The sequence below is a fragment of the Moschus berezovskii genome, chromosome 6 (assembly GCF_049115385.1).
Source record: "Moschus berezovskii isolate FMDL1 chromosome 6, NW_MosBer_1.0, whole genome shotgun sequence".
NCBI lineage: Eukaryota > Metazoa > Chordata > Mammalia > Artiodactyla > Moschidae > Moschus > Moschus berezovskii.
Window position 1 is genome coordinate 33,733,152 of NC_142465.1, and position 23,035 is coordinate 33,756,186.

The 23,035-nt window shown below is 38.2% G+C and overlaps 1 protein-coding gene across 2 annotated transcripts in view; it reads left to right on the top strand.

The window, feature by feature from the left end:
- The window catches only part of FAM186A (family with sequence similarity 186 member A), an 86,775-nt gene that overhangs the window by 26,443 nt on the left and 37,297 nt on the right, over nt 1–23,035 (top strand). For both annotated transcript variants that reach the window (XM_088836687.1, XM_088836688.1), the window contains exons 2-3: nt 10,480–10,696; nt 11,851–12,021. In XM_088836687.1, coding sequence (XP_088692813.1) covers nt 10,480–10,696; nt 11,851–12,021 — 388 coding nt within the window. The remainder of the gene's footprint in view (nt 1–10,479; nt 10,697–11,850; nt 12,022–23,035) is intronic.

A 23,035-nucleotide genomic window follows, 5' to 3' on the forward strand; every position in this document is an offset into this window, starting at 1 on the left:
TCTTCTTAGTCTGTTGATATGGTTATTTACACTTATTAATTTTCCAGTTTTGAAACAGCATTATGTTCTAATAATAAACCCCACTTGTTCATACTGTTGTATTTTTAGCACATTGTTTGATCTAATTTCTAATATTTTGTTAAGCATTTTTGTGACTGTGTTCATAAAGAATATTGACATAGTTTATTTTCTTATGTCTTTGTTGGCATCAGGATAATACTGGCCTCAAAGAATAAGTTGGGAAATGTTTTTCCCACTTCAGATTTCTGGAAGAATTTATGAGCAACAGCTTAGCTTGTAGTGTAATCTTCATCACTTGACCTAGCAAACTCTGTCTCAGTTCTCCTATATATCTGACAAATTATTTGTTGCAACTGGATCTTCTGTTTCTTATTGCAGTATTTCCAGCACCTAACATCTGATTACTCCTTTTATATATTAAGACATTTTTGTCTAATTTTAATTGTGGTAGAATACACATAACATAAATTTTACCATCTTAATCGTTTTTAAGTATACAGTTCAGTACTACTAAGTATAATCACATTGTCATGCAATCAACATCCAGAACTTTTTCACTTTTTTTTTTTTTGGCAGCACTGAAAATCCCATGGACAGAGGAGCCTGGTAGGCTGCAGTCCGTGGGGTCGCTAAGGGTCGGACACTACTGAGTGGCTTCACTTTCACTTTTCACTTTCACACATTGGAGAAGGAAATGGCAACCCACTCCAGTGTTCTTGCCTGGAGAATCCCAGGGACGGGGGAGCCTGGTGGGCTTCCGTCTATGGGGTCGCACAGAGTCGGTCACGACTGAAGTGACTTAGCAGCAGCAGCAGCAGCAGCAGCACAGCCCTTGCAGTGAGAGAGTGGAGTCCTAACCACTGGACCACTGGGGAATTTCCTCAGAACTTTTTCATCTTCCAATACCCTATTTCCTTCTTCCCTCTAACCTGTGGAAACCACCATTTTACTTATTTCTGTAAATTCAACTAGTCTCAGTTCAGTTCAGTTCAGTTAGTCACTCAGTCGTGTCCGACTCTTTGCGACCCCATGAATCACAGCACACCAGGCCTCCCTATCCATCACCAACTCCCGGAGTTCACTCAAACTCATGTCCATCGAGTCGGTGATGCCATCCAGCCGTCTCATTCTCTGTCGTCCCCGTCTCCTCCCACCCCCAATCCTTCCCAGCATCAGAGTCTTTACCAGTGAGTCAACTCGTCGCATGAGGTGTCCAAAGTATTAGAGTTTCAGCTTTAGCATCAGTCCTTCCAATGAACACCCAGGATTGATCTCCTTTAGAATGGACTGGTTGGATCTCCTTGCAGTCCAAGGGATTCTCAAGAGTCTTCTCCAGCACCGCAGTTCAAAAGTATCAGTTCTTCGGCGATCAGCTTTCTTCACTAATCTAGATACCTCATATTAATGAAATCATACAGTATTTTTTTTAATGTGGACAATTTTAAAAGTCTTTATTGAATTTGTTACAATATTTCTTCTGTGTTTTATGGTTTGGTTTTTTGGCTGAGAGGCATGTGGGATCTTAGCTCCCCAATCAGGGATGGAAGATACCCCATACCCTCTGCATTGGAAGGAGAAATCATAACCACTGGACTACCTAGAAAGTCCCCAGTATTTGTTTTTGTGACTGACTTGTTTCACTTAGCTTAATGTCTTTTCTTCAGGGGGAGGGGTTGCTGTGCTGGGTCTTCATTTTGATGACCACACTTCTCTAGTTGTGGTGCACAGGCTTAATTGCCCAAGACATGTTCAATCTTAGTTCCTTGAACAGGGATCAAACTCACTTTACCTGCATTTGAAGGCAGATTCTTTTTTTTTTTTTAACTTTTATTTGCATTTATTTTTTGCAACATTTATTCCTGGGCCATAAGTTTTTGTTTCTTCAGTTTTGAAGGCAGATTCTTAACCACTGGACTACCAGGGAAGTCCCAGCTTAGCTTAATGTCTTATGGTTTAACCACATGTGTGCTCAGATGCTCAGTCATGTCTGACTCTTTGCGACCATACAGACTATAGCCTGCCAGGCTCCTCCGTCCATAGAATTTACTGTTTCAGAATTTCCTTCCTTTAAGGCTGAATAATGTTTCATTGTAAATATAGTCTACATTTTGTTATCCATTCAGCTGTCAATGCACACTTGGGTTGCTTCTATCTCTTGGCTATTGTGTATAATACTATTATGAACATAGGCGTATGACTATCCGATAGGGTGCCTGTTTTCAGTTATTTTGGGTGTATACTCAGAAGTAGAATTGCTGGATTGTATGGTAATTCTGTTTTTAATATTTTGGGGAACTGCAAATACAGTTTCCATTGTGGCTGCACTATTTTAGATTCCCACAAATAGTGCACAGGAGTTCCAATTTTCATATCCTTACCAATATTTGTTACTTTCTGTTTTTTGCTTGTTCACTTGTTTTTCATAGTAGCCACCTAAATGGATATGAAGTGATATCGCATCGTGCTTTTGATTTGCATTTACCTAATGATTAGTGATGTTGAGCTTTTATTCATGTTTGTTGGCCACTGATGCTGTTGTTGTTGTTCAGTTGCTAAGTTTTGTCCCACTCTTTGCAACCCCATGGACTGCAGCACGTCAGCCTTCCCTGTCCTTCTCTATCTCCTGGAGTTGACTCCAACTCATGTCCTTTAACTTGGTGATGCCATCCAACCATCTCATCCTCTGTTGCCCCCTTCTCCTCCTGTCCTCAATCTTTCCCAACACCAGGGTCTTTTCTAATGAGTCGACTCTTCACGACAGGTGGCCAAAGTATTGGAGCTTCAGCTTCAGCATCAGAAATTCCAATGAATATTCAGGGTTAATTTCCTTTAAGACTGACTGGTTTGATCTCTTGGCTGTCCAAGGGACCCTTAAGAGTCTTCTCCAGCACCACAGTTCAAAAACATCAATTCTTCAACACTCAGCCTTCTTTATCGTTCAACTCTCACATCCAAACATGACTAGTGAAGAAACCGTAGCTTTGCCTATACGGCCTTTTGTCAGCAAAGTAATGTCTCTGCTTTTTAATACGCTGTCTAGGTTTGTCATAGCTTTTCTTCCAAGGACCAAGGGTCTTAATTTCATGGCCATTTGTACATCTTTTTTGAATGTCTATTCAAGTCCTTTTCCCATTTATGAATTGGGTTATTTATTTGATGCTGAGTTGTAAGAATTTTTTATATCTTGTAGTATTAACCCTTCATTGGATATATGATTTGCAAATTCTTTTTTCCCCACTCCATAGGTTGCCTTTTTACTCTGTGAATTGTGTTCTTTGATGCAGAAAAGTTTTACATTTTGATTTGCTGGTTCAGTGGTAAAGCATCTGCCTGCTATGCAGCAGACACGGTTTCCTTCCCTGGGTTGGGAAGATACCCTGAAGAAGGAAATGGCAACCCACTCCAATATTGTTGCCTGGAAAATTCCATGGACAGGAGCCTGGCGGGCTACAGTCCATGGGGTGGCAAAAGAGTTGGACATGACTTAGTGACTAAACAATCTATTTTTACTTTTGTTGCCTGTATTTTTGGTACCAAATCCAATGTCATGAAGCTTTTCTCTCTACGTTTTCTATGTTTTATAGTTTTAGGTCTTATGCTTAGGGTTTTTTTTTAATTCATTTTGAGTTAATATTTGTATATGGTATAAGACAAGAGTCCTACTTCATTCTTGTGTGGGTGTATCCAGTTTTCCAACATCATTTGTTGACAGATTGTCCTCTCCCATTAAAAAGCCTTGACACTCTTGTCAAAAATTATTTGACCAGGGACTTCCCTAGTGACCCAATGGCTAAGACTCCACACTCCCAATACAGGGGTTTGGGGTTCAATCCCCGGTCAGGGAACTAGATCCCACATCCCCCAACTGAGAGTCCAGAGTTTTGCAACTATAGATCGCACATGCTTTGGAAGATCCAAGATTCCAAGTGTCACAACTAAGACCCAGCACAGGCAAATAAATTTTTTTTTAAGTTAAAAAAAATTATTTAACCATATGTGTGAAAGTTTGTTTCTGGGCTTTGTATTGTATATGTCTCATAATTAAAATATGCCATTTAACTACTGTAAATTTACAATAATAATTGAAAATGAGATGTATGAGATCTCCAACTTCATTTTTCAAGACTGTTTTGGGTGTTCGGGGTTCCTTGAGATTCCACATGAATCCTAAAGATGTACTTCTATTTCTGCAAAAAATATCATTGAGGTTTTGCTAAGGAGTGCATTATCTGTAGATTTGTTCAGTAGTATTAATGTTTTAACATTGTCTTTCACCTTCTTGGTTGTTATGAATAATTTTATTCTTTTGATGCTACTGTAAGTAGAATTGTTTTCTTAATTGATTTTAAAAAGTTTTTTATTTTAAAAAAATTATTTATTTATTTATTTTTGGCTGTGCTGGGTCTTTGCTGCTGCATGTGGACTTTCTCTAGTTGCGAGGCACAGGCTTCTAATTGCAATGGCTTTTTCTTGTTTGGAGCACAGGCTCTAGGGTGCATGGTCTCAAGTAGTTTGGATGCTAGGGGTTAGTTGCCCTGCGGCATATGGAATCTTCCCAAGCCAGGGATCAAACCTGTGTCCCCTGCATTGGCAGGCAGATTCTTAACCACTGAACCACCAGCAAGTCCATGATTGATTTTTTAAATTCAATTTATTTCAACTAAACTAAAAAAAAAAAATTGATCACCCACTTTTCACACCATCCCTACCCCCACCTCTGGTAACAACCAAATTCTTCTCTGTGTCTATGAACTTAGTTTTATTTTTGATTTCACATGTAAGAAAGATCATATGGTATTTCTCTTCCTCTGACTTATTTCTCTTAGTGTAATGCCCTCAAAGTCCATCCATGTGGTTGCAAATGGAAAACCTTTATCTTTTTCTACAAATGAATAATATTTAATTGTATATTTGTGTAGGTGTATATATACACACATATGTTTATCTGTTCATTGTTGATGGATGTTTGGATCGTTTCCATATTTTGGCTATTATAAATAATGCTACAGTGAACATGGGAGTACATATTTGTTTTCTAATTACTATTTTTGTTTTCTATAGATAAATACCCAAAAGCGGAATTCCTGGATCATATTGTAGTTCTATTTTTAATTTTTTGAGGAACCTGCATTTTGTTTTCCATAGTTATTGTTATTCAGTCACTAAGTCATGTCTGACTCTTTGCGACCGCATGGACTGCAGCACACCAGGCTCCTCTGTGCTCCACTATCTCCCAGAGTTTTCTCAAATTCATTTCCATTGAGTTGGTGATGCTATCTAGCCATCTTATCTCCTGCTGCCTCCTTTTGCCTTCAGTCTTTCCCAGCATCAGGGTCTAAAGTGAATCAGCTCTTAGCATCAGGTGGCCAAAGTACTGGAGCTTCAGCTTTTTTTTTTCCATAGTGGCTGCACCAATTTACATCCCCACTAACAATGCGACTCAATGGAGGTGAGTTTGAGTGAACTCCGGGAGTTGGTAATGGACAGGGAGGCCTGGTGCCGCATGCTGTGATTCATGGGGTCGCGAAGAGTCAGACACGACCAAGCGACTGAACTGAACTGAACTGAATAATGCATGAGGATTTCCTTTTCTCCACATTCTTGCCAACACTAACAAGTGTTATTATTTCCAATCTTTTTGATAATAGTCATTCTGACGGGTGTGGGGTACATTTCATTGTGATATTGATTTGCACTTTCCTGATGATTAATGACTAATTATTTTCTTATGTACCCATTGAACATCCGTATATCGTTGTTGGAAAAATGTCTATGTAGATCTTCTGTCCATGTTTTAATCAGATTGTTTGGGTTTTTGCTATTGAGTTGTATGAGTTCTTTATATATTTTGAATATTACCCCCTTATCAGACATATGATTTGCAAGTATTTTCCCCCACTCAGTAGGTTGCTTTTTAATTTTGTTGATGGTTTCCTTTGCTGTGAAGAAGCTTTTTAGTTTGATGCAGTCCTACTTGTTTATTTTTGCTTTTGTTACCTTTGCTATTGGTGTGAAATCCAAAAAATTATCACCAAGAACAATGTCAAGGAGATTACTGCCTATGTGTTTTCTTCTGGAATTTTTATAGTTTGAGGCCTTACATTCAAGTTTTTCATCTATTTTGAGTTAATTCTTATGCATGGTATAAGATAGCAGTCCCCAGTTTCTTTCTTCTGTATGTGACTGCCCAGTTTTTCCAGCACCATGTATTGAAAAGACTGTCTTTTCCCCAGTGTATATTCTTGGCTCCTTTGTTGTAAATTTACTGTATGTGTGTATGGGTTTATTTCTGGACTTTCTTTTCTATTCCATTGATCTGTGGGTCTGTTTTTATGCCAATATCATATTGTTTTAATTTCTATAACTTTGCACTATTGTTTGAAATCAAGGAGCTCCAGCTTTGTTCTTTCTCAGTATTGCTTTAGCTATTCAGAGTCTCTCACGATTCCATACAAATTTTAGGGCTTTTTGTTCTATTTCTATAAAAAATGTTATTGGAATTTTGAAAACAATTGCTTTCAATGTGTAGACTGCTTTCGGTGGTATGAACATTTTAATTCTTAGGAGAATTAACAATATTAATTTCTTCATTTCTTTCATTTATGTCTTTCATTTCCAATATATAGGTCTTTCACCTCAGTTAAATTTATTGCCAGGTATTTTATTTTTTTATGCAATTGTAAATAGGATTATTTTCTTAATTTCTCTTTCTGATAGTTCATTATTAGTATAGAGAAAATTAAACATATCTATTTATTTATTAGGCTGGGTAAAGTCTTAGTTTTGCAGGATCTTTGTTGTGCCTTGTGGAATCTTTTGTTGTAGTGCGTGGACTTTCTAGCCGTGGCATGTGGGCTGCAGAGTGCACAGGCTCAGTAATTGTGGGCCATGTGCTATGTTGCTCTGTGGCATGTGGGATCTTAGCTCCCTGACCAGGAATCAAATGCATGTCCTTGCACTGCAAGGCAGATTCTCAACTACTGCACCACCAGGGAAGTCCCAGAAAATTAAACGTTTTTTGTGTGTGTTTGATTTTGTATCCTGCAACTTTGCTGAATTCATTTTGTCCTAACAGGTTTGGGGTGTGTGTGTGTATAAGCTTTAGAGTTTTCAACATATAAAATCATATAATTTGCAAACAAATATTATGTTTTTCTTTTCTAATTTTGAGTTTTTAAAATTTATGTTTCTCCCGAATTACTCTGGCTAGGACTTCCAGTAATATGTTGAATAGAACTGATGAGAGTTGGAATCCTTTACTTAATCTTAGAGGAATAACTTTCAGATTTTCACCTTTCAGTATGATGTTAGCTGTGGGCTTGTCATATATGACATTTATTATATTGAAGTATTTTCCCTTTACACATGCTTTGCTGAGAGCTTTCATCACGAAAGGGCGTTGAATTTTGTCACATCGTTTTCTGTATCAGTTGAGATAATCATATGATTTTTTTCCTTCAGTTTGTTAATTTGGTGTATTTCATTCATTGTTTTTCACATGTTGAACCATTTTTGTATCCCTGGAATAAATCCCATGTGTTTGCGGTATATAATTCTATTAATATGGTGCTAATTCTATTTCATATTTTGTTGAGGATGTTTGCAACAAACTTATAAAGATGTTGATCTGTAGTGGGTTTTGTTTTGTTTTTTTTTTTTTGCAATATCTTTATCTATCTTGGTATGAGGGTAATTCTGGCCACAAAGAATGAATTGAGAAGAGTTCTTTTCCATTCTGTGGGAGAATGTATGAGAAGTTGGTAATACTTTTTCCTTAATCAACATGTTATGGGTTAGTTTGTAATGTTATTCTTCATCCCTTGGCTTATCAAACTTTGTCTCTGCTCTCCTGTATTTCTGACTTAATTTACTGCAACTGCATTACCTATTTCTGACTGCAGTAATTCTAGCACCTAACATTTGATTACTCTTTTGGCATGGTGATTTGGCTTGCAAAATCCAAATCTCACTGCTATTGTAAGGAGTATAGAGGAAGTTAGGTTTATCTGAAGCCAAATTGAGAAAGTAATTGATAAAGTTGGAAAAGATGGAGCAGTGGGTTCTCCATCTATCAGATTTACTGTGCCCTTTTAAAATATTTTTAACTTCCCTTTTGTTCCTCTAAAGTGAACTTCCTAGATAAAATATCTATACTCATACTTTAAAAAATTATTCAGTTCAGTTCAGTTCAGTCGCTCAGTCGTGTCCGACTCTCCGCGACCCCATGAATCACAGCACACCAGGCCTCCCTGTCCAGAGGTAAATAAAAGTGCTAAATTTAATAACATGCATTTCAATGTGTAAATTCTAAGTCAAACTTCACTAGAAGACATTACAAAGATGTAGCAGAGGCTTGCATCTTTATGCAGAATTAAAATAAATATGAAAGCTATTAATATAGGCTGAAACAAATGCAGGTTTATTGCAGTGACACTGCATACTATTAGCAATAGTGCATTGCTCGGTGGTACTATGGTGAACATTTTATTGGTGAATGGTGAAATTTTATTGGCGAAATCCTAAAGAACATTTTCCTTTGATTTGCATAATATTTTCATTCCTGGAAATTTCAGTAAGCAATTAAACTCGGTAGGAATTTAATTTCCATTTATACTTTAAAAAGAATAAGTTTCTAGTCTCAGATAACTATAAACAGATTTTATGTAACCTATGTGAATATCCCATTGGACAGTGAAAATTTATGCGGGATGAACCAATTCTTAAATATGTGTACTGTCCATTGCACATAGGGTGGGCTGGCACAACTTAGCACCCTTTACTAAGTACAGGGTCTTCCCTTCCATTCATTGTTACAACCAAAAATGCTTCTTTTCTTTGGCAGACATTATGACCTTTTTTTTTAAGCTTATATATTTATCTTTATTTTTTGGCTATGGCGGGTCTTCATTGCTGTTAATGGGCTTTCTCTAGTTGCGGTGGTGGAGTGGGGGTTCTACTCTCTGTTGCAGTGTGCGGGCTTCTCATTGCAGTGGCTTCTCTTCTTGTGGGGCATGGGTTCCAGGCATGCAGGCTTCAGTAGTTGCAGCACATAGTTTGTGTAATTGCAACTCGCGGGCTCTAGAGCACTGGCTCAGTAGAAGGCTCGAGGGCAAAAAAAAAAAAAAAGAAGGCTCGAGGGCTTAGTTGCTCTGCAGCATGTGTGATTTTCTGGGACCAGGGATTGCACTGGTACCCCTTGCATTGCAATGCAGATTCTTAACCATTGAACCACCAAGGATGTCCACCTTTCTCTCTCTTTTTTTGGGGGGGAGCTACACTGGGTCTTTGTTGCTTTACGTGGGCTTTCTCCAGTTGTGTAAGCGGGGTCTACTCTTTGTTGCAGTCCTCAGGTTTCTCTTGCAGCCGAGCACAGGCTCTAGGAGCACGGGCTTCAGTAATTGTAGAACCTGGGCTCAGTAGTTGCAGTTCCAGGGCTCTGGAGTAGGGGCTCAGTAGCTGTGGTGCATAGGCTTAGTTGATCTGCTGCATGTGGACTATTCCTGGACCCAACATCAAATCCATGTCCCCTGCATAAGCAGGCAGATTCCTATCCACTGTACCACCAGGAAGTCCCATAAATTTTTAAATGCCATATATGAGGCAGTAATTACCTCACTGAGAACTACTAGGATAAAGTGATGAACAGAAGAAATTTACTGATAGATTCTTGAGAAGAGGAAATAATGAAATAAAAGTCATGTTGTGGAATATTCCAATAGCTGCTTTCCAGATGTAAGGGTTAATTTTTTAAAAAGTAATTTCCTTTAATTATTTTTTTTATAGCAGCTATAGTCTATAAGGCATTTCATACATGTTACATGTCTCAGATCAACTGTGAACTTAGCATCTCCATTATTTTACAGATGAGTCATGGTTGTAGAAAATAATTTTTTAAAGAGTTATCTTTTTAAAAATGACTTTTATTTATTTTTCAGCTGTGCTGGGTCTTCGTTGCTGTGAGGGCCTTTTCTAGTTGTATCAAGAGGAGGGCTATTCTCTAGTTTCAGGCTTCTCATTGAGGTGGCTTCTCTTGTGGAACATGGGCTCTACAGGGAGGGGACTTCAGTAGTTGTGGTGTATGGGCTTACTGCACTATGGCATGTGGAATATTCCCAGACCAGGGATCTAACCCATGTCCCCTACATTGGCAGACAGATTCTTAACCACTGGATCACCAGGAAAGTCCACTAAAAGTCATTTTAAGGAGGGAGCTAGAGTTAGAATCTAGATATAGTTTCAAACCAAATATTCTTTTCATTATATCATAGAAATTCTAGGATGAAGGCAGAGGGGAAAAAAATTAAGAGGAAAATCTTAGGCTTACAGAAAAATGAGAATTAAAAAGCTTTTGATTAGAGAGCTTTATAGTGACTATAACTGACATTCTGGGAAGAAAGGTGATCAAATCTTACTGTCAAACAGGATTTATTACTATAATCCCCCTTCTTATTCTTATAGTATCTTAATATGCAGCTGACAGACATAATGCAAAATGTGAAACGTATAATAAATCGCTATGCTATGGATGAGTATGCGCATGCTGGAAGGAAAATATCCCTTATAGAACATAAGAAACGGAGAGGAAGCTTGCTGGAGAAAATAGTTACTTGTGCTAAGACTGCTGAAATTAAAGACAAGACTCTTGCCTACATTCTGGCCTGGTTGGAAGAATGGAGTAAGTTTCTAGAACTGATTTAAAGTTAATGAAAAACCTACAGAACAGAATTATAAGTAAATTTTGAAGAATTAGAAGACTAAAGAAGGAAAGCCTAAGATGGTTAAACAGGTGCTCTCTGTTTCAGGAAGAATAAAATAAGGAAAACAAGTTTGCTCACTTAGCATGCTCCTGCCCAGTGTCTTAATGCTTCCTAGTCCCTTGCCTGGAACATTTTCTACCAGGTAGCCACATGGTTTATTCTCTGCTTATACCTCACTTTAAAATGATGTGTTCTCTGACCATCCCCATTCTCTACACCCTGGCACTGTCTGTTATTCTTTACAATTCTTTATTTTTGGGTATAGCTTTTCTTACCATCTGGCATACTTTATAATTAATAACTAATATTTAAAAATATTTTTTGTTTGTTTCCTTTCACTAGAATATAAATAGTAATAAAGTCAGGGAATTTGTTTTATTCAATGCTGTGTCTTCAGCATCTAGAACAGTATATGACAGAGGACACTCTAGTTGAGTGAAAGAATGAATAAGCTAAGAATCCAAAAAAGAGAAATTTCATTTAGTTACAAAAAATCTCAAATAACAGGGGTTATGAAATACTAGAAAACTTACTAAAGGAGTTAATTGGGGTTTTAATCCCCTGTATTAAAGCATATATTCACATTTTAGATCTTTATCCCTGATATCAGGGAATTAAACCAATTAAGCTCTGGGAGTTGGTGATGGACAGGGAGGCCTGGCGTGCTGTGATTCATGGGGTCGCAAAGAGTTGGACATGACTGAGCGACTGAACTGAACTGAACTGACTGAGACACCTTTTAACTATATTTTAAGCATATTTTCATGCCCAAGATTTACTGTTCAGCCTTCTATTCCAAGTCTTTTCTTTTTTCATTTCTTCACAGAGAAAAGCCTCAGAATAGAAATAGGTATAAGATATCTGTATTTCCCAATACTACAATATTGACTGTTCTTGCCTGGAGAATCCCAGGGATGGGGAAGCCTGGTGGGCTTCCGTCTATGGGGTCACACAGAGTCGGACACGACTGAAGTGACTTAGCAGCAGCAGCAGCAGCAGCAGCCAATATTGTAAGCCTATACAGTTATGATTATTTTTCTGCACAAAAGTAATTTTTTTTACTCTCTTCAAGATGTCACTTTGTCTGAGATTACTGCAATTGATGTTGAAGAACACCATCACTGTTTAGCACAAATGGAGATGTTACCAGAAACGTTCAAAGCTATTGAGAGCAATGTCAAGATACTAAGCAGAATTAGTGCATATTTACTTGAAGAAAAGAAGAAACAAAAGAAAAAAACAGGTAAGAGTGCTCTAAGACATTGGATATAGATTTTACTTTTTCTCAAAAACAGCTTCATTGAGGTATAATTTACATACCATAAAGTTTACCCACAATCGTTGTATAATTCAATGGCTTTTAATACATTTAGAGTTGTGCACCTATCACCACAGTCTAACTTTAGAACATTTTATGATCCACAAAAGATCCCTCAGGCCCATTTGCAGTCAATCCTCATTCCCACCTTCAGCCCCAGACAATCAATAATCTATTTTCTGTCTCAATAGATTTGCCTTTCTTGGATATTTCATATAATGGAACCATATTTCACATAGTCCTTTATGTGTGGTTTCTTTCATTTAGCATAATGTTTTGAGGTTACAGAATGTATCGTAGTTTCTTCCTTTCTAGTGCCAATTGTACACCATTGTTTGCATATGCCAAAACTTATTTATCCATTTACCAGTACATTTGCATTGCTCCCACTTTTTCATTTTTTTTTTAATAATGCCACTATGAACACACATGTATGCTTTTGTATGAACATAAATTTTCATTTTTTTTTGGAGATACCTAGGAGCAGAATTTCTAAGTCATTTATTTATCTATTGCTGGTAAACATATATTTAACTTTTTAAGAAATTATTAGCTTATTTCCCAAGTGATAGCACCATTTCAGTTTTCATCAGCAATGTATTAAGGTTCCACTTACTTCACATTTTCAGCAACACTTGTTATGTCTTTTTTTTCTTTTTTTTTAGTATAATTGCTTTACAATGTTGTGTTAGTTTCTACTGTCTTAGCTTTCCTAATAGGTGTGAAGTGGTTTCTCATTGTGGCTTTAATTTGCATTTTCCTGACTAATGATGTTGAGCACTTTTTCATGTGCTTATTGGTCATTCCTATATCTTCTTTGATGAAACATCTATTCAAATACTTACTCATTTTCATTATTGAGTTTTAGAGCTTCTTAGATATTCTGGATACAAGTCCTTTTTTAGAAAAGTAATTTGCAAATGTTTTCTCCCAGTCTTTGGCTTGTCTTTTCATTTTCTTAATGGTGCCTTGAAGCCCAAAAGTGTTTAATTCTGATGAAGTTCCATCAGTTTATCTTTTTTTTTTTTCTTATATGGATCATGGTTTTAGTATTGCATTAAGAACTTGTATCAGTCAGGGTTCAACTCTGAAAACAGAACCAAAAGGAGATTTTACTTTATCTATCCATCTATCTAGCACACTGCAATTTGGAACATATTTTGTATTATTTTAATCTTTTTAAATGTACTGGGACTTGTTTTATAGCCTAGCATATGACCTATTCTGTAAGCATTCCATGTGTTGCTGAAAAGAATATACACTTCATTGTTGTCAGGTAGAGTATTTTACAGTTTGTTTATATTGTTGTTCTAGTCATATATACATATATATTCACTGATTTTCTATCTAGTTCTATCCATTATTGAGAGTGGGATATTGAATTTTCCAATTATTTATAGTTATTTCTCTTTAATTCTATCAGTTATCTGCTTCCTGTATTTTAAGACTCAGTTGTTAGGTACACATGTGATTATAACTGGGGAGATTCCTGATGAACGGATGCTTTTATTTTTATAAATTGTCCTTTGTTGTCACTAGATCCATTTCTTTTTCTTTGCCTTAAAGTCTATTTTGTTTGATACTTGTATAGTCTCTCTAGCTCCCCTATGGTTATTGTTCAGATATTTAGTCATGTCTGACTCTTTGAAACCCCATGGACTACAGCACACCAGGTCTCCCTGTCCATCATCAACTCCTGGAGCTTGCTCAAACTCATGTCCTTTGTCAGTTATGCCATCCAACCATCTGTTGTCACCCCTTCTCCTCCTGCCCTCAATCTTTCCCAGCATCAGGGTCTTCTCCAGTGAGTCAGTTCTTTGCATCGGGTGGCCAAAGTATTGGAGCTTCAACTCCAGCATCAGTTCTTCCAATGAATATTCAGGACTGATTTCCTTTAGGATAGACTATTTTGGTCTCCTTGCAATCCAAGGGACTCTCAAGAGTCTTCTCCAACACCACAGTTCAAAAGCATCAATTCTTCAGTGTTCAGGTTTCTTTTGGATCAACTCTCACATCCATACCTGACTACTGGAAAAACCATAGCTTTGACTAGACAAACCTTTGTCAGCCAAGTAAGGTCTTTGCTTTTTAAAATGCTGTCTAGGTTTGTCATAACTTTCCTCCAAGGAGCAAGCATCTTTTAATTTCATGGCTGCAGTCACCATCTGCAGTGATTTTGGAACCTGAGAAAATAAAATCTGTCACTGTTTAAATTGTTTCCCCATCTATTTGCCATGAAGTGATGGGACCAGATGCCATGATCTTTGTTTTCTGAATGTTGAGCTTCAAGCCAACCTTTTCACTCTCCTCTTTCATTTTCATCAAGAGGCTCTTTAGTTCCTCTTAGCTTTCTGCCATAAAGGTGGTGTCATTTGCATATCTGAGGTTATTGATATTTCTCCCAGCAATCTTGATTCCACCTGCGCTTCATCCAGCCCAGCATTTCATATGATATACTCTGAATATGACAGAATGATCTCTGTTTGTTTCCAAGGCAAACTATTCAATATCACATTAATCCAAGTTTATGTCCTGACCAGTAATGCTGAAGAAGCTGAAACTGAACGGTTCTATGAAGACCTACAAGACCTTCTAGAACTAACACCCAAAAAAGATGTCATTTCCATTATAGAGGACTGGAATACAAAAGTACGGAGTCAAGAAATACCGGTAGTAACAGGCAAATTTGACCTTGGAGTACTAAATGAAGCAGGGCAAAGTCTAACAGAGTTCTGTCAAGAGAACACACTGGTCATAGCAAATACCCTCTTCCAACAACACAAGAGAAGACTCTACACATGGATATTACCAGATGATCAATACCAAAATCAGACTGATTATATTCTCTGCAGCCAAAGATGCAGAAGTTCTATACAACTAGCAAAAACAAGACCAGGAGCTGACTGTGGCACAGACCATGAACTCCTTATAGACAAATTCAGAGTTAAATTGAAGAAAGTAGGGAAAACCACTTGACGATTCAGATATTACCTAGAGCAAATCCCTTATGACTATACAGTAGAAGCGACAAATAGATTCAAGGGACGAGATCTGCTAGACAGGGTGCCTGAAGAACTATGAACGGAGGTTTGTAACATTGGACAGGAGGCAGGGATCAAGACCATCCCCAAGGAAAAAAAATGCAAAAAGGCAAAATGGTTGTCTGAGGAGGCCTTACAAATAGCTGTGAATAGAATAGAAGCAAAAGCGAAAGGAGAAAAGGAAACATATATCCATTTGAATGCAGAGTTCCAAAGAATTTCAAGGAGAGATAAGAAAGCCTTCCTCAGCAATCAATGCAAAGAAATAGAGGAAAACAATAGAATGTGAAAGTCTAGAGATCTCTTCAAGAAAATTAGAGATACCATGGGAACATTTTATGCAAAGATGGGCACAATAAAGGACAGGAATGGTATGGACCTAACAGAAGCAGAGGATATTAAGAAGAGGTGGCAAGAATACACAGAAGAACTATACAAAAAAGAACTTCATGACCCAGATAATCACGATGGTGTGCTCACCCATCTAGAGCCAGACATCCTGGAATGGGAAGTCAAGTGGGCCTTAGGAAGCATCACTATGATCAAAGCTAGTGGAGGTGATGGAATTCCAGTTGAGCTATTTCAAATCCTAAAAGATGGTGCTGTAAAAGTGCTGCACTCAATATGCCAGCAAATTTGGAAAACTCAGCAGTGGCCACAGGACTGGAAAAGGTCAGTTTTCATTCTAATCCCAAAGAAAGGCAATGCCAAAGAATGCTCAAACTACTGCACAATTGCACTCATCTCACACGTTAGTAAAATAATGCTCAAAATTCTCCAAGCCAGGCTTCAACAGTATGTGAACCATGAACTTCCAGATGTTCAAGCTGGATTTAGAAAAGGCAGAGGAACCAGAGATCAAATTGCCAACATCCGTTGGATCATCGAAAAAGCAAGAGAGTGTCAGAAAAATATCTACTTCGGCTTTATTGACTATGCTAAATCCTTTGACTGTGTGGACCACAGCAAACTCTGGAAAATTCTTAAAGTGATGGGAATACCAGACCACCTGACCTGCCTCCTGAGAAATCTGTATGCAGGTCAGGAAGCAACAGTTAGAACTGGACATGGAACAACAGGCTGGTTCCAAATCAGGAAAGGAGTATGTCAAGGCTGTATATTGTCACCCTGCTTATTTAACTTATATGAGGAGGATGTCATGAGAAATGCTGGACTGGAGGAAGGACAAGCTGGAATCAAGATTGCCAGCAGAAATATCAATAACCTCAGATATGCAGATGACACCACCCTTATGGCAGAAAGTGAAGAGAACTAAAGAGTCTCTTGGTAAAAGTGAAAGAAGAGAGTGAAAAAGTTGGCTTAAAACTCAACATTCAGAAAACGAAGATCATGGCATCCGGTTCCATCACTTCATGGCAAATAGATGGGGAAACAGTGGAAACAGTGTCTGACTTTATTTTGGAAGGCTCCATAATCACCCTAGATGGTGAGTGCAGCCATGAAATTAAAAGACACTTGCTCCTTGGAAGAAAAGTTATGACCAACCTAGACAGCATATTAAAAAGTAGAGACATTACTTTGCCAACAAAGGTCCATCTAGTCAAAACTATGGTTTTTCCAGTGGTCATGTATGGATGTGAGAGTTGGACTATAAACAAAGTTGAGCACCAAGGAATTGATGCTTTTGAACTGTGGTGGTGGAGAAGACTCTTGAGAGTCCCTTGGACTGCAAGGAGAACAATCTCGTCCATTCTAAAGGAAATTAGTCCTGAATATTCATTGGAAGGACTGATGCTGAAGCTGAAACTCATACTTTGGCCACCTGATGCAAAGAACAACTCATCTGAAAAGACCCTGATGCTGGGAAAGATTGAAGGCAGGAGGAGAAGGGGACGACAGAGGATGAGATGGTTGGATGGCATCACCGACTCAATAGACATGAGTTTCAGTAAACTCCGGGAGTTGGTGATGGACAGGGAGGTCTGGTGTGCTGCAGTTCATGGGGTCACAAAGAGTCAGACACAACTGAGGGACTGAACTGAACTCTGTATATAAGTTAAATAAATAGGGTGACAATATACAGTCTTGACATACTCCTTTCTCAATTTGGAACCAGTCCATTGTTCCATATCTGGTTCTAACTGTTACTTATTGACCTTCATACAGATTTCTCAGGAGGCAGATAAGGTGGTCTAGAATTCCCAACTCTTGAAGAATTTTCCAGTTTGTTGTGATCCACACATTCAAAGGGTTTGGAAGTCAATGAAGCAGAAGTAGATGTTTTCCTGGAATTCTCTTGCTTTTTCAAAGATCCAATGGATGTCGGCAATTTGATATTTGGTCCCTTCGCCTTTTCAAAATCCAGCTTGAACACCTGGAAGTTCTCAGTTCAGGTACTCTTGAAGCCTAGCTTGGAGAATTTGAGCATTTCTTCGCTAGCTGGTAAGATGAGTGCAACTGTGCAGTAGTTTGAACATTCTTTAGCATTGCCTTTCTTTGGGATTGGAGTGAAAACTGACCTTTTCCAGTCCTGTGGCTACTGCTGAGTTTTACAAATTTGCTGGCATATTGAGTGCAGCACTTTCACAGCATTATCTTTAGGATCTGAAATAGCTCAGCTGGAATTCCATCACCTCCGCTAACTTTGTTCATAGTGACGCTTCCTAAGGCCCACTTGACTTCGCACTCCAAGATGTATGGCTCTAGGTGAGTGATCACACCATCTTGGTTATCTGGGTCATTAAGATCTTTTTTTGTATAGTTCTTCTGTGTATTCTTGATACCTCTTCTTAATATCTTCTGCTTCTAATAGGTCCATACCATTTCTGTCCTTTATTGTGCCCATCTTTGCATGAAATGTTCCCATGGTATCTCTAATTTTTTTGAAGAGATATCTATTCTTTCCCTTTCATTGTTTTCTTCTGTTTCTTTGCACTGATCACTTAGGAAGACTTTCTTATCTCTCCTATTATTTGGAACTCTGCGTTCAGATGGATATATCTTTCCTTTTCTCCTTTACCTTTCATTCTCTTATTTTCTCATCTATTTGTAAGGCCTCCTCAGGCAACTATTTTGCCTTCTTGTATTTCTTTTTCTTGGGGATGGTTTTGATCACCACTTCCCATACGATATTATGAACATCCATCCATAGTTCTTCAGGCACTCAGTCTATTGGATCTAATCCCTTAAATCTATTTGTCACTTCCACTGTATATAATCATAAGTGATTTCATTTAGGTCACACCTGAATTTTCTAGTGTTTTTGTTTTTTTCTACTTTCTTCAATTTAAGTCTGAATTTTGCAATAAGGAGTTCATGATCTGAGCCATAGTCAGATACCAGTCTTGTTTTTGCTGACTGTATACAGCTTCTCCATCTTTGGCTGCAAAGAATATAATCCATCTGATTTTTCTATTGACCATCTGGTGATGTCCATGTGTAGAGTCATCTCTTTTGTTGTTGGAAGAGGGTGTTTGCTGTGACTAGTGTGCTCTCTTGGCAAAACTCTGTTAGCCTTTGCCCTGTTTCATTTTGTACTCCAAGGCCAAACTTTCCTGTTACTCCAGGTATCTCTTGACTTCCTACTTTTGCATCCCAGTCCCCTATAATAAAAAGGACATCTTTTTTGGGTGTTAGTTCTAGAAGGTCTTCATAGAACTGTTCAACTTCAGCTTCTTCAGCATTAGTTGCTAGGTGCATAGACTTGGATTACTGTGATACTGAATGATTTGCTTTGGAAACAAACAGAGATCATTTTGTCATTTTTGAGATTGTACCCAGGTACTGTGGTTATTGTTAGTACAATTGAATCTAAGATGTGTTGCTTATATTTGGATCTTTTGGATTTTTTTAAAAAATACAATCTGACAATCTCTGACTTTTAGTTCAGTTCAGTTCAGTCACTCAGTCTTGTCCGACTCTGCAAACCCATGGACTGAAGTAGGACAGGGTTCCCTGTCTATCACTAACTCCCGGAGTTTACTCAAACTCATGTCCATTGAGTCGGTGATGCCACCAAGCATCTCATCCTCTGTTGTCCCCTTCTCCTCCCACCCTCAATCTTTCCCAACATCAGGGTCTTTTCAAATGAGTCAGTTCTTCACATCAGGTGGCCAAAGTATTGGAGTTTCAGCTTCAGCATCAGTCCTTCCAATGAATATTCAGGAATGATTTCCTTTAGGATGGACTGGTTGGATCTCCTTGCTGTCCAAGAGACTATCAAGAGTCTTTTTCAGCACTACAGTTCAAAAGCATCAATTCTTTGGCGCTCAGCTTTCTTTATAGTCCAACTCTAGACTTTTAGCTGGTGTGTTTAATTAATTCACATTTAATGTAATTATTGATATGGCTGTATATGTATCTGCTATTTTGCTCATGTATCTTTTTTTTCCTTCTATTCTTTTCTTGCCTCTGTGTTCAGTTCAGTTCAGTTCATTCGCTCAATTGTGTCCGACTCTTTGCAACCCCATGAATCACAGCACGCCAGGCTTCCCTGTCCATCACCAACTCCCAGAGTTCACTCAAACTCATTTCCATCGAGTCGGTGTTAAATAGGTATTTTCTAGTTTACCTTTTAATTCCACTGTTTCTTACATTTTCTTATTGGTAGTTATAAGAATTGCAATATACATTTTAAATTACCACAGTCTTTTCCAGATTGGTACTAACTTAATTCCAGCGAAATACAGAATCTTTGCTCTAGAAGTTCCACACTCTTCCTCTTCTTTGTGCTTTGCCATGTATACTATGTATTTGAGCCCAACAATATAGCTTTATAATTATTGTTTTATATGATTGTCTTTTAATTAACTACGAGAGAAAAAAGAAAAAAAATTTTTGCTGTATTTTTATTTACCTACATATACTAGTGCTCTTTATTTCTTTGTGTGAAAATGCAAAATGTCAAAATGAAAAAAGAATGAAAAAAAAAGTGACCAAAAAAAAAGTGACAGATTTTATTTTCTTGGGCTCCAAAATCACAGCAGATGGTGACTGCACACCACGAAATTAAAAGATGCTTTCTCCTTGGAAGCAAAGCTATGACAAACCTAGACAGCATATTAAAAAGCAGAGACATCACTTTGCTGACAAAGGTCTGCCTAGTCAAAGCTATGGTTTTTTCAGTAGTCATGTACAGATGTGAGAGCTGGACCATAAAGAATGCTGAGTGCCGAAGAATTGATGCTTTTGAATTATGGTGCTGGAGAAGACTGTTGAGAGTCCCTTGGACTGCAAGATCAAACCAGTAAATCCCAAAGGAAATCAGTCCTGAATATTCATTGGAAGTTCTGATTTTGAAGCTAAAGCCCCAATACTTTGGCCACTTAATATGAAGAGCCGACTCACTGGAAAAGACCCTGATGCTGGGAAAGGCTGAGGGCAGGTGGAAAAGGGGGTGACATAGGATGAGATGGTTGGTGGCATCATTGACCCTATGAACATGAGTCTGAGCAAATTTCAGGAGATAGCAAAGGACAGGGAAGCCTGGTGTGCTGCGGTTCATGGGATGGCAGAGAGTCGGACAGACTTAGTGATTGAACAACAACATGAGAGTTGTACATGCGTGTACTTTGGGAACAGTGTTATTCCAGGGAATGATGTATTACCTTCTAGTAATATAGCATCAAGTTTGGTAGCTATTTTTGAAGAAGAATTTTGCTGGATATGGAATTCTTGGAAAGAAATGGCAACCCACTCTAATAATCTTGCCTGGAGAATTCCGTAGACAGAAGAGCCTGGGCTACAGTCCAAGGGGTTGCAAAGAGTCAGACACCACTGAGCGACTAACACACACACACACGTTATTCTTTCAGCACTTTGAATATATCATTCCCTGACTTCTGCTTCCTTTGTTTCCAGTAAGAAGTAATCTACTAAATTTCCTGTGATTCCTTTGTTCTAACTGAGTCTCCTTTGATTGTTGAGTCATTTTTCTCTTTTTGCTTTAAAGATTCTTATTTTGTCTGGCTTTCAACAGTTTGACTATGATGTTCCAGGTATGGCTTTTATGTGTTTATCCCACTTAGAATTTGCTGAGCTTCTTGAATGTGTAGATTAATGTTTTTCCACAAATTTGGGATCATTTGTCCATTATTTCTTCAAATATATTTTTAAAGTATTTTTATTTATATATTTTTAAAATTTGACTGTGCTGGGTCTTAGTTGCAGCCCATGGGGTCTTCAATCTTCTCTGGGGCATGGGGGATCTTTAGTTGCAGCATGCAAATTCTTAATTGCGGAATGTAGGATCTTGTTCCATGACAAGGGATCAAACCCAGGTCCCTTGCATTGGGAGAATGGAGTCTTAGCCAGTGGACCACAGAGAAGTCAGTCCTTTCTTCAGATATTTTAAATGCTCCTCTCTCTTCTTCTGGGACCTCTATTGCTTGTACACTGGTATGCTTGATGGTATCCCATAAATCTCTGAGCCTTTGCATTTTTCTTTATTGTTTTTTCCTCCCTGTTCTTCAGATTAGACAGTCTCTAGTAATCTAGCATTCAGTTCAGTTCAGTCGCTCAGTTGTGTCCGACTCTTTGCGACCCCATGAAATTAGGTTTGCTTTTTATTTCCTTCTTTCAGCTCACATATGCTGTTGAGCCCTTTTGGTGAATTTTTCATTTCCACTATTGTACTATTCAACTCCAATTTTTCCACTTGGTTTTCTTTTTGTTTTTTTAAGTTTTTTTTTTTTAATGTGGACAATTTTTAAAGTCTTTATTGAATCTGATGCAGTATTGCTTCTACTGTTTTACATTCTAGTTTTTTTTACCTCAAGGTTTGTGGGATCTTAGTTCCCTGATCAGGGATCAAACCCATCAGAGGAGTCTTAACCACTGGACTGCCAGGGAAACCCCTGTTTTTATTTTTAAGCCTGAATTTTAGGGGTTACTTTTGGTTCAGCATAGCTTAGTGGTCAGTCAATGATCAGTCAATCATCAATTAATCCAGATTGATCTAATAAGGCCTATACTCTTTGCTAATGAATCTGTTTATGTGTTAAAGTAGTATTGTTATAATACTGCATTGCTCCAGGTCAAATCAACCCCTCAGGCAGCAGAGTTGTCAGTCTTCACAGCCTGTCTCACTCTGGTAGAACTATCGGGCCATAGGGCTAGAGAGTTGGAGATGGAAGCAGCTACAAGCTAAAACATCACAGCAAATTTTTCTTGAACTAATTCTTCTCAATTTGTTGTATGCCTCTGGTCAAAGTCCGAAAATGGTTGTTTTTGGCAGTTTTGCTCAGCTTTTTTCTTGCTCTTTTGGGAAAAATTTGCTGAGTTTCTCATTCAGCCATTTTGAAAATCCCTTCTGTAAGGTCGCAGAAACGGGCGTCTCAAGCTGTAAGGAAATAACCCAGACACCAAGGGAAAGTAACAGGCTTTATTGGCAGTGTGCTCCCGGGCAGAACCCACTGACCGCAAGAATGGCCACGAGGAGTTCTGCCCCGAACAAAGGCAGGGTGCGATTTTTATGCCTTTGGGGCAGGAAGTGGTATCATATAACCTGGACAGGCCTAAGATAAGGTAAAGCTCGGGAATGCGAGATTGTGAGTGGTCACCTAGACCAGGCTGGTCACTCTGGAGGTCAGGAAGTGGGCTAGATCTCGGCAGAGGGTTATTATGTCAGAAATTCCTCAGCAGTTTGGCGGGACTTTTTCCCTCAGGTGGGGGATGGAGAGGGGAAGAAGGAGACGAGATAGCCACTGGGAAGGGGAAGCCAAGAAGGCCACCAGGGTCCGACCTTACACCTTCAAATGTTTGCCTTCTATTTTTTGTGATCCTTCTGAAAGAACTAAGGTTAGCTTTCACTAAGAAAAAGGAAAAAAGAAAGATAGGAACCCATTAAAGAAAATAGAAACCAAGCATTATCAAAACCAAAGGAAAATTTTGGTATTCATCCTAATCTAATCTCAAAATTGTAACCTAAAGTAAGTTGA